The sequence below is a fragment of the Helobdella robusta genome (genome assembly GCF_000326865.2).
Source record: "Helobdella robusta unplaced genomic scaffold HELROscaffold_32, whole genome shotgun sequence".
In the NCBI taxonomy this organism is placed as follows: Eukaryota; Metazoa; Annelida; class Clitellata; order Rhynchobdellida; family Glossiphoniidae; genus Helobdella; species Helobdella robusta.
The window spans coordinates 1,812,721-1,826,195 of record NW_008704589.1 but is presented as its reverse complement, the minus strand read 5'-3'; the positions used below and the strand labels follow the sequence as shown (position 1 = coordinate 1,826,195).

Sequence of the window (13,475 nt, the reverse complement as noted above, 5' to 3'; positions counted from 1 at the left end):
ATGTTCAAAGTAGCAAAGCAGTCAATGAGGGATAGGAAAGATGTTATAGGGAATGGATGTGTTTGGGATGGATCTGGCAAGTTGTGCATAGATGAGGAGGAAAAAGCTCAGGTGTGGAAAGCTCATATGGAAAGGTTGATGAATGAAGAGAATGAGTGGGATGGAGATGTGGAATCCGCGGTCACACACGGACCTATAGAGAAGGTGACGATGGAGAAAGTAGAGAAAGCAGTTAGAGAAATGAAACTAGGTAAGGCGACAGGGGTTTCGGAAGTGGCGGCAGAACATATAAAAGCGAGTGGGGTGATAGGAATTGAAGTTATGATGAGAATTGCTAACAGTATGTTTGATGAAGGTATACCTGAGGATTGGCGACATAGTGTGTTGGTGCCGTTGTATAAGGGCAAAGGAGATGTGAGAGATTGTGGGTCATATAGGGGTGTGAAATTACTAGAGCACGGAATGAAGATAGTGGAGAGGGTGCTTGAGAGGAGGTTGAGAAGTATGGTGACAGTTAATGAAATGCAGTGTGGGTTTATGCCTGGTAGGGGAAAGGTGGATGCGTTGTTCATGGTGAGAATGTTGCAGGAGAATTATAGAAAGAAGAAACGAAGATTGTACATGTGTTTTGTGGATCTAGAAAAGGCTTTTGATCGAGTACCGAGGAAGGTCATTGAATGGGCGTTGAGGAAGAAAGGAGTGAATGAGAGACTTGTTAAAGCTGTGATGCAGCTGTATGAAGGGGCAAAGACAAAGGTGAGGGTTGGAAGGGGGATGTCGGACGCTTTTAGTGTTAAGGTAGGAGTGCATCAAGGATCAGTGTTATCACCGTTTCTGTTTGCAATTGTGATGGATGTTGTGTGTGGAAACATAATGGAGGGGTTGTTATTTGAGATTTTGTATGCAGATGATTTAGTCTTGATGGCTGATAACATGGAAGAATTGCAGTTAAAATTTGACAGATGGAAAAGTGTTATTGAAAAGAAAGGGTTAAAAATTAATATTGTTAAGACGAAGGTAATGGTGAGTGGGGAAGGTGGGGAGCGAGTGATAAGTAAAATAGACCCCTGTGGGGTATGTGACAAGAGAGTGAAGGCTAACTCGGTACTGTGTATAGGATGTCAGAAATGGGTGCATAAGAGATGTAGTGGTGTGAGGGGGGCACTGAAAAAGGTGGAAGGCACGTTCAAATGTAAGAAATGTGTTCATGGTGTGATTAATAGGACGGACGCAAGGACGGGGTTGAGTGGTGGTATTGAAAGAGTGGAAAGCTTTGTTTACTTAGGGGATAAGCTGAATGCGGATGGAGGATGTTTGAGCACAGTTACGGCTAGAGTTCGTGTAGGATGGATGAAATTTAGGGAACTGGGTGGGGTATTGTGTGGAAAGAAATGGTCAGTGAAGATGAAAGGGAGGGTATATAAAGCATGTGTGAGAGCAGCGATGGTATATGGTGGTCAAACTTGGGTGTTGAGGAGAGAGGAGGAAAGTGTACTGCAGAGGGCTGAAAGAGCTATGGTGAGGATGATGTGTGGGGTTAAAGTGAAGGATAGGAGGAGTAGGACAGAGCTGATGTCAATGATGGGACTGAATGAGGACATTGTGACATTGATAAGGAGATCGAGATTGCGGTGGTATGGACATGTGTTGAGAAGGGATGAAAGGGTCGGGATTAGGCGAGCGTTGGAGTTCGAGGTTGAAGGAGTGGTAGGAAGGGGTCGCCCTCGATTGGGATGGAAAGAGAAGGTGGAGAAGGACAGGGTGAAAGCGGGGTTGCGTGATACTGAGGCGAGTGACAGATGTGAATGGCGTCGAGGGGTATTTCGGTTTCATCATAGGTAGCCAAACGGCAACCCCCGATCTTGTGGAAAATGCCGTCTAAACGTGTGTTGTTGTTGTTGTTGTTTAGGTGACTATCAAATTGGAGGCTAAAAATGATTTTAAAATCCAGATAAATGTCTTTTGAAAAACAATCTAGTTGTTTCAATGAATAATGCGCGTCAGATCAAATTTTTAGACAGGACAGGCAATCCGCTGCTGACAGACAGCCTAGGAAGTTTCGGTGACATCAAGTTTGATACTCAGTAGATGAATCGATGAATGAATGTACGTGAAACATCAGCAAGTAGAACACACACACACACACACACACACATACATACATACATACAAACACACACGTACATACACACATTCATTACAATTTAATCCCGCCCAACCATGCTAAGCCATTAAAACTTTCGAAAAAGTTTCTCCTCTCTTTCATTTTAAGAAGCAGAAAAAAAATATTTTTTAAATTTGTTTTATATAAATGAAACTCTTATTTAAAAAAAACTATAACTGAAATAATGACACATGTGAAACTGCACCATTATATAAAATTAATTATAATGTAAAATAAAATTTTCATAACTACAGTAGTAGCTGTAGTAACAATAATACTATTTAGAACTCATACTACTTGTTAATGGTGTCTGCTGTAATAGCAGTAGCTTTAGCAACAGTAGTATTAGTACCAGCAACAAAAGTAGTAGTAGTAGTAGCAGCAGCAGTAGTCGTAGTAGTAGTAGTAATAGTACTAGTTGCAGCAGTAGGTAGTAGTAGTAATAGTAGTAATGTTGAGAACTTGTCAGATCACGATCGAACGTGCAGTAAAGGGATTATGCGCTTCATAGATTAATTAATTGGAGCTCTTTCAACGGCCCCACTCAACCTAATCCTACCAAGACAAGATTCTCTGCCTGATGTTGACGACGACGACGACGATGCTGCTGCTGCTGTCTCTGATAATGATTTCCATCTTTCTAATAGTAAAGTCGAGAGTGTTGGCAATAATAATGATGATAACGGCGGTAATTTTACTGATTAAAATGTTGTGGAGGGATTGAGCATTTTTTTACCGTTAGGTAATTTTTGATTCTGCTACACGGGCTAACTGATTTTTCGTCATGTGTATGAAGAATGAATATTGATTGACCAAATATTTTTAATTATAATAAAATTAAGTTTGTAATAACTGACAATTCTCAGCAAAGTGCTATTTATAGTGCATCATTTTACACGCTTTTTTGGAGCTTGTTGAACGGACGAGAAATAAAAAAACACGTCATGGCACGTACTTGAACACAGGCGACTTGCACATCACATTCAGATTTGCACGTACTTCTGCCGCTAAACTAGCTGGTCGAGTGCTGCTTGAGATTGATCCGTTCATTAAACAGTGCAAACTCATTAGAGGACAATCAATGAAGTCCGCCGACGCCATTTCCCGGCGGTTTAAATGTTGGAACGCATTTCCGTGGCAAGCAACAATCTTGCGCAAATTTTAAAATTAATATTTCACTGACGATATTCTGCAGAACTAGCAAATATTTCTGAACTTGAAATTAATTCGGATGTTGCCTGCTATCGCACTTAAATACGAAATTAGTGACGTAAAACCATGCGTGGCCAAGAAATTTCACATCTTGATAACTACCCAAGTATCGCCAAATTAATCGAAACAAAATTTTATGTTATTTTTCTCTGAAGAAACATTAAAAACATATTATTCACTCTTTGACGCAGTTTGATTACATTAAAATACGAATATTTGAAAAGATTAAAAACAACAACCATGCGTCATTCAAGCAACTCGGTCAGTTTTGATACCAAACATACTTCTTTATATAAAAAAAAACAACACAGATATACAATGGTTCCTAAACCAAATGGCCATGAAAGATGTAATCAGTCAACAAAGATTTACAATATACATCATATATCAGTCATAAAAAAGCCGTCAGACTCTTATTTTAAATATAAAATGGGGCAAGGAATAATAATAATAATATCAATAATAATAAAAACAAAATGATACAGTGAAGATGACGATGACGACAATGATGACGATAATGACAAGAGATATATAAATAGAATGTGGCGGGAGAATAGGAGGCCGTGGAGGTTAATGATAAACATGTCAATCAAACGAACGAACAGTGACATGTTAGCACATGGCACCATATATTATCTTTCTACCTACAACAAACGACAACCAATCCTTCCTTTTTTCTTTCTTCCTTCACGAATTCTTGGCAAGATGTTGTTTCACGCTGTAAATTAATTACGCCATAAATTTAAAAACGTCTTGAAAAAAAAACACATTTGAAATCGGGAGTTACAAATGAATATTAAATATATAAAGAATTATAAATAAGAACTAAACCACAATGGAAAACTAATCATTACTATAAGAACAAATATTCACATAGCAACTATCAACTATTAAAAACACATTAATCTTAACATCAAATTTTGTAAGATGAAAAAAAAACTTCACAACACACCACCACAATATTACATTACTACAACTCAACAGACAGTCTAGACACAAGAGACAGCAGACCTCATCTGCAGAAGATACTGGGCACCGGCTATCTGCTCTGGTGTACCTTGAATGGTGATGACACGATCGTTCTGACCACCACCAGCGTCATCGAGATCGACCTCTGCCCCTGTCTCATTTCTTATCCTCCTTATGTTCGACCCTGACTTGCCTATTATCACTCCGGCAAGCTGGTGCAAATTTGTGTGGACAAAATTTGTGATAAATTTCTTCACTATAACAAAATATGGAAAATAAAATTAAAAAATGTATATAATGGTGATGAAAATGATGACGATGATTAGATGGATTGAAATGAGAGAGATGTTGGCTGACCTCGGCAGGGATGCTGACTTGCTGCGTTGTCCTCACACTGTTCAATAGCTGAGTTACACCATTGTAACTGTACAAAATTGAAATATTCAGGTCTTAATAAAATGAAGAGCTCGTTAAAAAAAAGTATGCCTCAGTCAAGTTATATATAGGAAAATGTAACTAGTAAACGTACTATGTGCCACGAATTTATTCATTGAATTTAAGGTAAAACAAAAATGGAAGGTAAAAAATTTCAATTCAAACTTATAAAACATAAACTCAAGAGCTGGTGGACATCTCATCAAACAAACAAACAAACACATACAATACAAGCAAAGCACACATATAGGCACAAATAGTAACAAACTTGTCTCTAGGATTGAAGTCTCTGTCCCTATCCCTTCCTCTCTCTCTGCCTCCATATCCTCCTCCTCCTCTTCTGCCATCTATATCTCTGTCTCTTCCTCTGTCACTGTAACTGTAATGGAGTGTTAGTAAACATGACATTTGCAATAGAGATTTATTTCATTTATTTTGTTCATACATTGCATTCCCACTGATAACAAAACTAAATGAGCTTGCACAGAACAAACAGTAAAACGAAAATATATGATAATATAACAAAAAAAGGTAACTGAATGTATAAATAGTCAAATAAAAAGCTAAAAACAAAACAAAAAAACATAATTTCCAATGAAATGAAAAAAAAAAACCAACAAACCTATCTCTTCTGCCTCCACCATTCCTGTCCCTCTGGAACCTTCTGCCACCTCTCTGTCTGTCATCATCATCATCATCATCCATGCCATAGCCACCATACTCACCAATCATGGATTCGTCGCAGTTGGATGGGTCATAGTAGTCAATTAGTCCTTTGGGAGGCCACTTGAATATGATTGGTTGTTCATTGGTTGTTTGTGATTGGTTGTTCATTTATATAAAGACTAAATGACTAAAAATGATGACAGAACATTATTCTGCAATAATGCTGGAACAGATAAACAAGGTACAGTCCACAACTACTAAATTAAAATATATATATACATATATATATATATATATATATATATATATATATATATATATATATATTTGAAAGTTCTGCAAAAAATGATTAATTTCAACTGCAAAAATTCAAAATTGTTGTCTTCAGAAATATTGAGAACAATTTATCAAATTAAGTTCTAGCAGTGAAACAAAAACGAAAGATGGTCAAAGTTAAAATACCACAACTGACATAATCTTGTCAGAATAAACAAACATAACAGTGGAAAAATTATGCAAAACAAAAAAAATGACAAAAGCCAGTGTACGAACTAACATTCTTCAACATGAACAATATGTGAACCATGGCCTTTGCTATGAGATCTGGCTTCCCTGTGACTCTGATCAATCTCTCTGACGATCTTGGACAACAATCAGGGAACACCTTAAGGTCTACTTTCAGTTCCTGCTTCAACTCCTTCAGTTTAGAAGCTGCTTTGCCAATCACACAACCAGCCTGGCTGTTGTGTATGAGAAACTTGAGCACAAGGTCATCTAAATCATTCCGCGATCGCTCTTTTGCATTCTATTTGCGTGAATGATTTTGGTCATTAAAATTTATTAACGATGTTATGCTAAATGTCAAATCAAAATTTATCTAAGAGTGATAAAAAATTTTTACACCAAATATAAAAAATTGACTGACTACTGAAAATAAATAGGTAAGTTGTCATGTTACAATACCTCAAACAGAGCCTTTCCAACATCTGTAACGATTCCTATCAAGCCCTCTTCATCAGCATTTATTATAATCAATCTGATAATTCAAAAAACATTCCATACCATCAGACCATATAAATAAAATAACAATTTCTTCCAAAGAGAGTTTGCATGATTTGAAAATTAATTTGATGCATAAATGCAAACATAACTTTAAATAATTATATGCATTCCCTGAATCTGCTCATAACTAAATGACATGTAGGAAGAGCTTACAAGAGTTCCTTAAAACTATTCACTTCATGATAAAGTGAGTTAAGCATTCAGAAACTTATCTAAACTTAGCCTAAACTGAAAAATAAAACTTAGTTAGACATATGCATATTTACAATCAACTATAAAATAAAAACAAAAAATTGAATTGAAAAAAGACGAGAAAGTCACTACAAAGTGAAACTCTATTTTGGGCATACCGTTCAGGAGTTCTGCTGTCAGTAACAGTAATGCTGGCTTTATACTATCAGAGCAATATGTGGTGATGCGGAAGTTCATTGTTTGATTGATTGATTGAGAGGGGTCCAAGGCAAATTTTATTGGTCATGATTGGTTAGGGGCAAGGCATAATAAGGTTGATCATCAAGGTCGAAGGAGGCATGCAAGAGGAGACAAATAATTAATTATGTAGTGTCATCATAATTCAGTGGTGGCATGAATGAATGGAATGACATGGACGATGTTTTGGTCGGTTAGTGAGCGACAATTAATTGAGTGATCAGAATTTTAATGGGTTGTTAAGTGAAAGTTACTCTGAATTTTTTATATTTAGCTAGCGATCTTCAAGGCTCAATTTTTAATCAATTAATAATCCAAATGAAAAAACTACCAATTTTTTTAAAAAATTATCCAGAAAAGAATGACATCTTAGAATATATATTTAATACCTCTTGTCTTAAGCGCTTCACATTTTCTCCACCTTTGCCAATAACAGCTCCGGCATCCTTGTTATGAATAAAACAAGAAGCAGTTTTAAATAAATGCAAAATAAAATAAAAATATATTAATTAACATGAAAATAGAAAAACCCAACAAAAGTATGAGACTTTTGTTTTTAAAGCTTAATTATTTATTTGAATAATAAAATTGTGTTTTAAAATTAAAAAAAAAATCAATTTGTCTTATGTGTGAAGCTGAACAGAAATTTAGTTAAGTTTAGTAGAAAAGACTAAGTTATTCATACTTTTGCACGGATTATAATCCGTAATTCGGTACGCTCCCCTCCGTCAAACTTTCTATTGCCATTGATGGCATTACCATTACCACCTCTTCGATTTTCATTGCTGCGACTCCGAGATCTGTTCCCTGGAAAATTAATTAGAAAATCGGAAAATTTGACTTGCCCATTCAAAACAAATTCGGCAGGCAAAACTTACTTGAATTATCTGCCATTTTTAATGAATTTTTTTTTAAGTGAAATATTCTACCACCGCAAAATAATTACCGTATCGGCACGGTTGGAAAAGATGGCGGTGAGCGACGAAATGAAGTTTTTAAAAATTTCCAGTTAACAATTTTTTTCTTAACGTGGCATATTTATACTAAAAATTATTTTAAATATATGGATTTTTAAATATATAATTTTTCTAATATTTATTTAACCTAATTATTCAATATCTTTAATAAAAAATATCTTTTAACAAATTTTGCTTTATTATATAAACTAACATTCTTTGGTTGAACATTATTCGCCATTGATATCTCTTATATCGCCGCTTTGTTTATTGCGTTCCCGTACCGAATTGTTTGAAAGAAATGTCGGACGATAACACTAATTCAAGTAACTATTAGTTTTGTCAGAATTTATTTTTGAAATTTCAAATTGATAAATTTTGTCGAATTTTCAGGAGATAAGCGGTCGCGAAGTCCAAGTAATGAGGACAGACGAGGTTTGAAGCGCAAATTCGATGATCGACACGAAGTTCGACTCATCATCCGCACCAGGGTTAGAAAATTTATTATTTAATTATTACTTATTATTTATTTATTAAATTTCAAAATTTATTAATTTTATTATTACTATCATTCTCTATTCTAATAATAAATATGTTATATGTGTGTTCATGTTTTTTTATTTATCAAACCTTCAACATCAATCAATCTGTGATGTGTCCATTGTCTAATCTTTTTAATTAATTAATTATTAATTAATAACATTTAAGTTTTAACACCAGCCGACTAGACTTTTTTTTCTTTACTAATTAAATAATTAGCAACCAATCTAATCTGATCTTATTAGCAATATAGAAGAATATATAATATAATCACTATAATGATTTAATAATGATAATAAATTTAAAAATTCTACTCAGGATGCTGGAGCAATAATCGGGATAGGTGGAGAAAACATTAAACGTTTAAGACATGAGGTGAGTATCATTTCAGTATACGTTCTTTCGATTACTTCCCTCCTTAAATCACAGTAGAATAATTTTAAACTTTGAAGAGAGCCATGACAGCTCCATAGCAAATTATTAACAAATTTCCAAATAAACATGAATTGTTTCAACAAATGCCACAATCCATTCTACTAATCCAATTCATTCATTCATTTCGCTAACTAGAGCCACTCTGTATAATATTATGATGACACTACATAAATAATTAATTGTCCACCATCTCATGCCTCCGTATCGTCCAATCTCTAATCGACTTGTCCTGTCAAATAAACTTGGGCCCGTCCATCCATTTTGTAATGTCCTGTCCTGTCCATGTCCACATCGAAACTTTCCACCTTGATCTGATAGTATAAAGCCAGCATTACTGTTACTGACAGCAGAACTCCTGAACGGTATGCCCAAGATAGAGTTTCACGTTGTAGTGACTTTCTCGTCTTTTGTTTTGCAATTCTTTATTTATTTTTTTATTACGATTTTATTATAGTCGTATAGTATAGTTCATGTATTAATGTGAATTGAATGAAATTTTTTTCATAGCTTTAATATTTCTTGGTTCAATTTTGAGATTTTACTTTTTAATTTATGTAGGTATACATTTATGTATTTTCTATAGATCTTCATGTGACTATGTTGGTCGTATAACTGATTTTATTTAATTAAATTGATGTTAAACATATTGAATGGTGCAGGTTAGTTATAATGGATGGCGATGAAGATAATCTTGTACTCATCATCACTGATATTGGAAAAGCTCTTGTTGAAGTAAGTTTTCCAGTTCTAAAGAAGTTTTTTAACTTTTGTCGAAAAATTTATTTTATTCAAATTCCACATTATTTTTATGTGAGATATTTAATAATTGAAGTGAACATATTCTAGGGTAATAAATCGAAGACAGACAAAGATGACTTGGAACTAAAGTTCCTGATTCACAACAGCCAGGCTGGTTGTGTTATTGGCAAGGCAGCCAGTAAGTTGAAGGAACTGAGAAAAGATTTGGAGGCTGACATTAAAGTCTTCCCTGAGTGTTGTCCAAGATCATCTGAAAGACTTATCAGAGTCATTGGCAAGCCAGAACTCGTTGCCAAAGCCATTCTTCACATTTTGGTTCTTTTAAAGCCGGTTGGCTGTCATGATTGTTTACTGCTTTTTAAGTAAATATTTATATTGATTTATACAGTTTTGTAGCAAACTAGTTTATCCTTGTTCAAATTACTTACAATACTTAAGACAAATAATTTTATTACATTCCTTTTCTGTTTGTAGCATGTTAATGAGAAATTAAAACTTATTCAAAAATTTAAAGTCTGTCAAACTGAAATAAAATATTCAAGAATAAGATTGAATCTTTTTCTTTAAAATAGTTTTGTTGGTGAATTTCAAACAGATCCCTAATTGACAAAATAAATGATTGACAATTATGCAGTTTCCACCAAGAGGCCCGATAGATTTCTATGAGCCATCCAACTATGATGAGTACATGGTACCAGATTATGGTGGTTACTATGACGATGAAGATGACAGAAAAGGCAAGAGAAACAGTTTTGGAGGAGGAGGTGGAAGAAGGGATAGGTTTGTTTGTCTCTCTCTCTCTCTCTCTATATATATATATATATATATATTTCTTTTTAAATTAAGGTTTTGTTGTTTTTTACCATCAATATTATTTAGTATTGTTTATAAAATGATGATGCCACAGGGGTAGAAGTGACAGAGGTGGAGGAAGGGATCGAGATTTTGACAGAAGGGGTAGCGGAGGTGGCTACGGAGGATTCAACAACAACAGAAACCGAGGTCGAGATAGGGATCGTGATGACATCTACCCTCCCGTTCCTAGGTTTGTTCCTTTTTTATTTTTTTTTAAATTTATTTATTTATTGCATCATACACTAAGAATTGTCCCAAGTATCAATTAAATAATTTTCTTAGTTGTTCTAATTAATTATTTCATTTGATTTTCCAGCAATCCAGGCAGAATTACTGATTTATTAAGCTGTCTGAAAACAACCCAGCAAGTCAGCATTCCAGCTGAGGTTGGTTTTGCATTTTTACCTATCTACGTCACTAACTGTAACATTAAAATTTTAATTAATTAGGGATTTTCATGTTATCCTGTAGTGAAGTAACTAGCCGTACATCTGTTTTTTAACAATGCAACAAAAAATTATTTGCTTTTAGCTTGCAGGAGTCATAATAGGGAAGCAGGGATCGAACATTAGGAAGATAAGGATGGATACGGGAGCTGAGGTGGACCTAGATGACGCCGATGGAGGAAAGAGTGATCGCATCATCACAATTAAGGGTAATCCTGAACAGATTGCTAATGCCCAGTACCTGCTTCAGATGAGGTTAGCAACGGGATTGATTCATGCTTGCATGCCATATGTTCACTTTTGCGTAAATGCTATACTGGTTTTTGATATTTTTTTAATGTCTAAATCATATTGTGTATTTATTTTTTTAAATTTCCTTTTATAGTTATGATTATTAAATATAATATGCTTTGATTTCAGGGTTTATGTATGCATTTTATTATTTATAGTTATATTTATTAATAACTAATCTGAAATTTTTTTACTGGTTATCTATCCCTGCAGTGTGAAGAAACATTTGGCCAAAAATTCGTAAACGTTTACCAACGAATTCATCACTAATAGTCAGGAAGACAGCAAATATGACTACAACAAAACAAAGAAGGAACTCTCTTAATGTGCTTGCTAACAATTAAATTACATTCTTATATGTGCAGTGATAGTATTTTTTTTTAATTTTATATTTATGTATAATAATAATGAAGAGAAATATGGTAATGGATTTGACTGTTGAATGTGTGTTCTTTTCTGCTACCGACTGACATTTACATTTTCTTTCCATGTCTCTATGATTCGTATATTTATTCTTGTGCTAATTGTGTTTCTCAAGATAATATTCTAATGAGTGTGGAAAATTTCCATTTTTAATCGGTGAGTACGTCGTTGGCTCTTGTAGGTTTGAAGAGTTGAAAAATGTGTAATATAGTATTTAATATTCAAATAATATAATCAAATACATTTTAAAGATTGTGTAAAAAACGCTTGTGTAATCTCTAGTTTCAAGCCAGCCAACTTAATATACGGGCGAGACGAAGTTGGGACTCGAGCCGAGTGAATTGAATAAAAGAAATTAGGCGATTTTATTTCGAAACGGATTAAATACGAGATGTGTATATGTGGACAGAGCAATTGACCTTTGCTCCCGACAGTTTTGTCCCGCCAAACATACAGTTGTAACACTTAAACGCTCTTTACTACCAACACCAATGTTATAAGCTTTAAACTTCTCTATATTTCCAACACCGGGTGTTGTAGCTTCCAACGATCGTCAAGCTATCCTTAATCCGTAGGTTTAAGATTTCCGATAGATGGACACAACTGCTTCAAACGCTAACTTGGTTGAACGTTTATTTGAATGCCAACAATAGTAGAAATACTAAACTAATCCAAGTAACTGCAATAATCACAATTACAACTACACTTCAAATTTCGCTACCCACTTCGCTATTCGCCACACCTCATAGAGCCTCTATAGTAGATCGTTACTATCTTCTATGGTATGAAAAAATTCTATGGTTTTACAATTGATGACAAGTAGCAAAGATTACAAATATAACAAAATAACCATGGATATAGTGGATATGGCACAAGAATTAATTCCCAGCTAATAATTTTTTTTAGTTCTATGGAATAGAGAACATAATTTGAGCGTAAACATTTCTTCATTGTAGTTGACATTTCGTTTTACTGTTTTAAAATTTAAATTTAATCGCCTACACGAAGTTTTCGTTTTTTTATATCATAACATTTAAATAAGTCGCTTTTTTCGTCTCTACCGACTTAGTTATCAAATAGAGGTTGTTTTTTGAAAATAAAATAATTTTAGATTTTGATTCTGGAAAATTTATGGCAAAATGTAAGGATGTTCATATTTATTTCAATATTTGACATACATACATTTTACTCAATTGTCCTGGAAATAAAACATCTTTTGGATGAATCTACTACACATACACTTTGATACATACATTCATCCACCTGGATTAATAACAAGTGCAGTTATCTTCAATGTCATCAAATTATAAATTTTTTTAAAATCTGAACAAATGTTATAAAATAAAGGTTTAATTCAGAATTTAATGACAAATTAATCATTATGATTCAGGATTTTGGCAAATAAATGGATGTTCATAATTATTTTAATATTGACATTTATACATTTTGTTTAATTTTTCTAAAATGAAACATCTTTTGGATGATGCTAGAAGCTAGAGGCTAACCGTTATTTTATATGTACATGTAGTGGTGCTAAAAATCAAGGCACAATATGTTCCAATAAATTGTTAAGTTGTTCATTGAAAAAAAGAAAGTAAATGGACTAAGTGATATATGAAGACATAAATTTTAAAAAACGTAAATGGCAAAAACAAAAAAATTACTGACCCTGCATCAAATACTATTAATATAATGAACTTAGTTGAAACTGATCGACATGGAATTTAATTAAAATCAATCAACTATTTAGTATAATTAAACATTATTATATTTCATAATATAAAAAATATGTATATGTATAAAATTATTATTGCTAATTTATTATGCTCAAAT

The 13,475-nt window shown here is 33.7% G+C and overlaps 2 protein-coding genes across 2 annotated transcripts; one reads left to right on the top strand and one right to left on the bottom strand.

Moving 5' to 3' along the window:
* Positions 1–3,493: 3,493 nt before the first annotated feature.
* HELRODRAFT_192394 (hypothetical protein) lies at positions 3,494–7,913 on the bottom strand. Its single transcript, XM_009022627.1, has 11 exons — positions 7,816–7,913; positions 7,623–7,744; positions 7,327–7,383; positions 6,859–6,902; positions 6,410–6,482; positions 6,003–6,251; positions 5,403–5,566; positions 5,049–5,159; positions 4,703–4,769; positions 4,388–4,557; positions 3,494–4,094 (listed from the first exon to the last, which is right to left on the bottom strand). The coding sequence occupies exons 1-11, from the start codon at positions 7,829–7,831 to the stop codon at positions 4,064–4,066; spliced, it is 1,104 nt and encodes a 367-aa protein (XP_009020875.1). The 5' UTR covers positions 7,832–7,913; the 3' UTR covers positions 3,494–4,063.
* Positions 7,914–8,134: 221 nt separating this feature from the next.
* Positions 8,135–11,544, top strand: HELRODRAFT_192393 (hypothetical protein; the record flags this gene model as incomplete). The annotated part of the gene is made up of 11 exons (XM_009022626.1): positions 8,135–8,219; positions 8,287–8,384; positions 8,752–8,808; positions 9,187–9,230; positions 9,528–9,600; positions 9,715–9,957; positions 10,262–10,407; positions 10,535–10,672; positions 10,799–10,868; positions 11,014–11,183; positions 11,493–11,544. Exons 1-11 carry the CDS (start codon positions 8,195–8,197, stop codon positions 11,542–11,544), a joined length of 1,116 nt encoding a protein of 371 aa, XP_009020874.1. The 5' UTR covers positions 8,135–8,194.
* Positions 11,545–13,475: the final 1,931 nt, after the last annotated feature.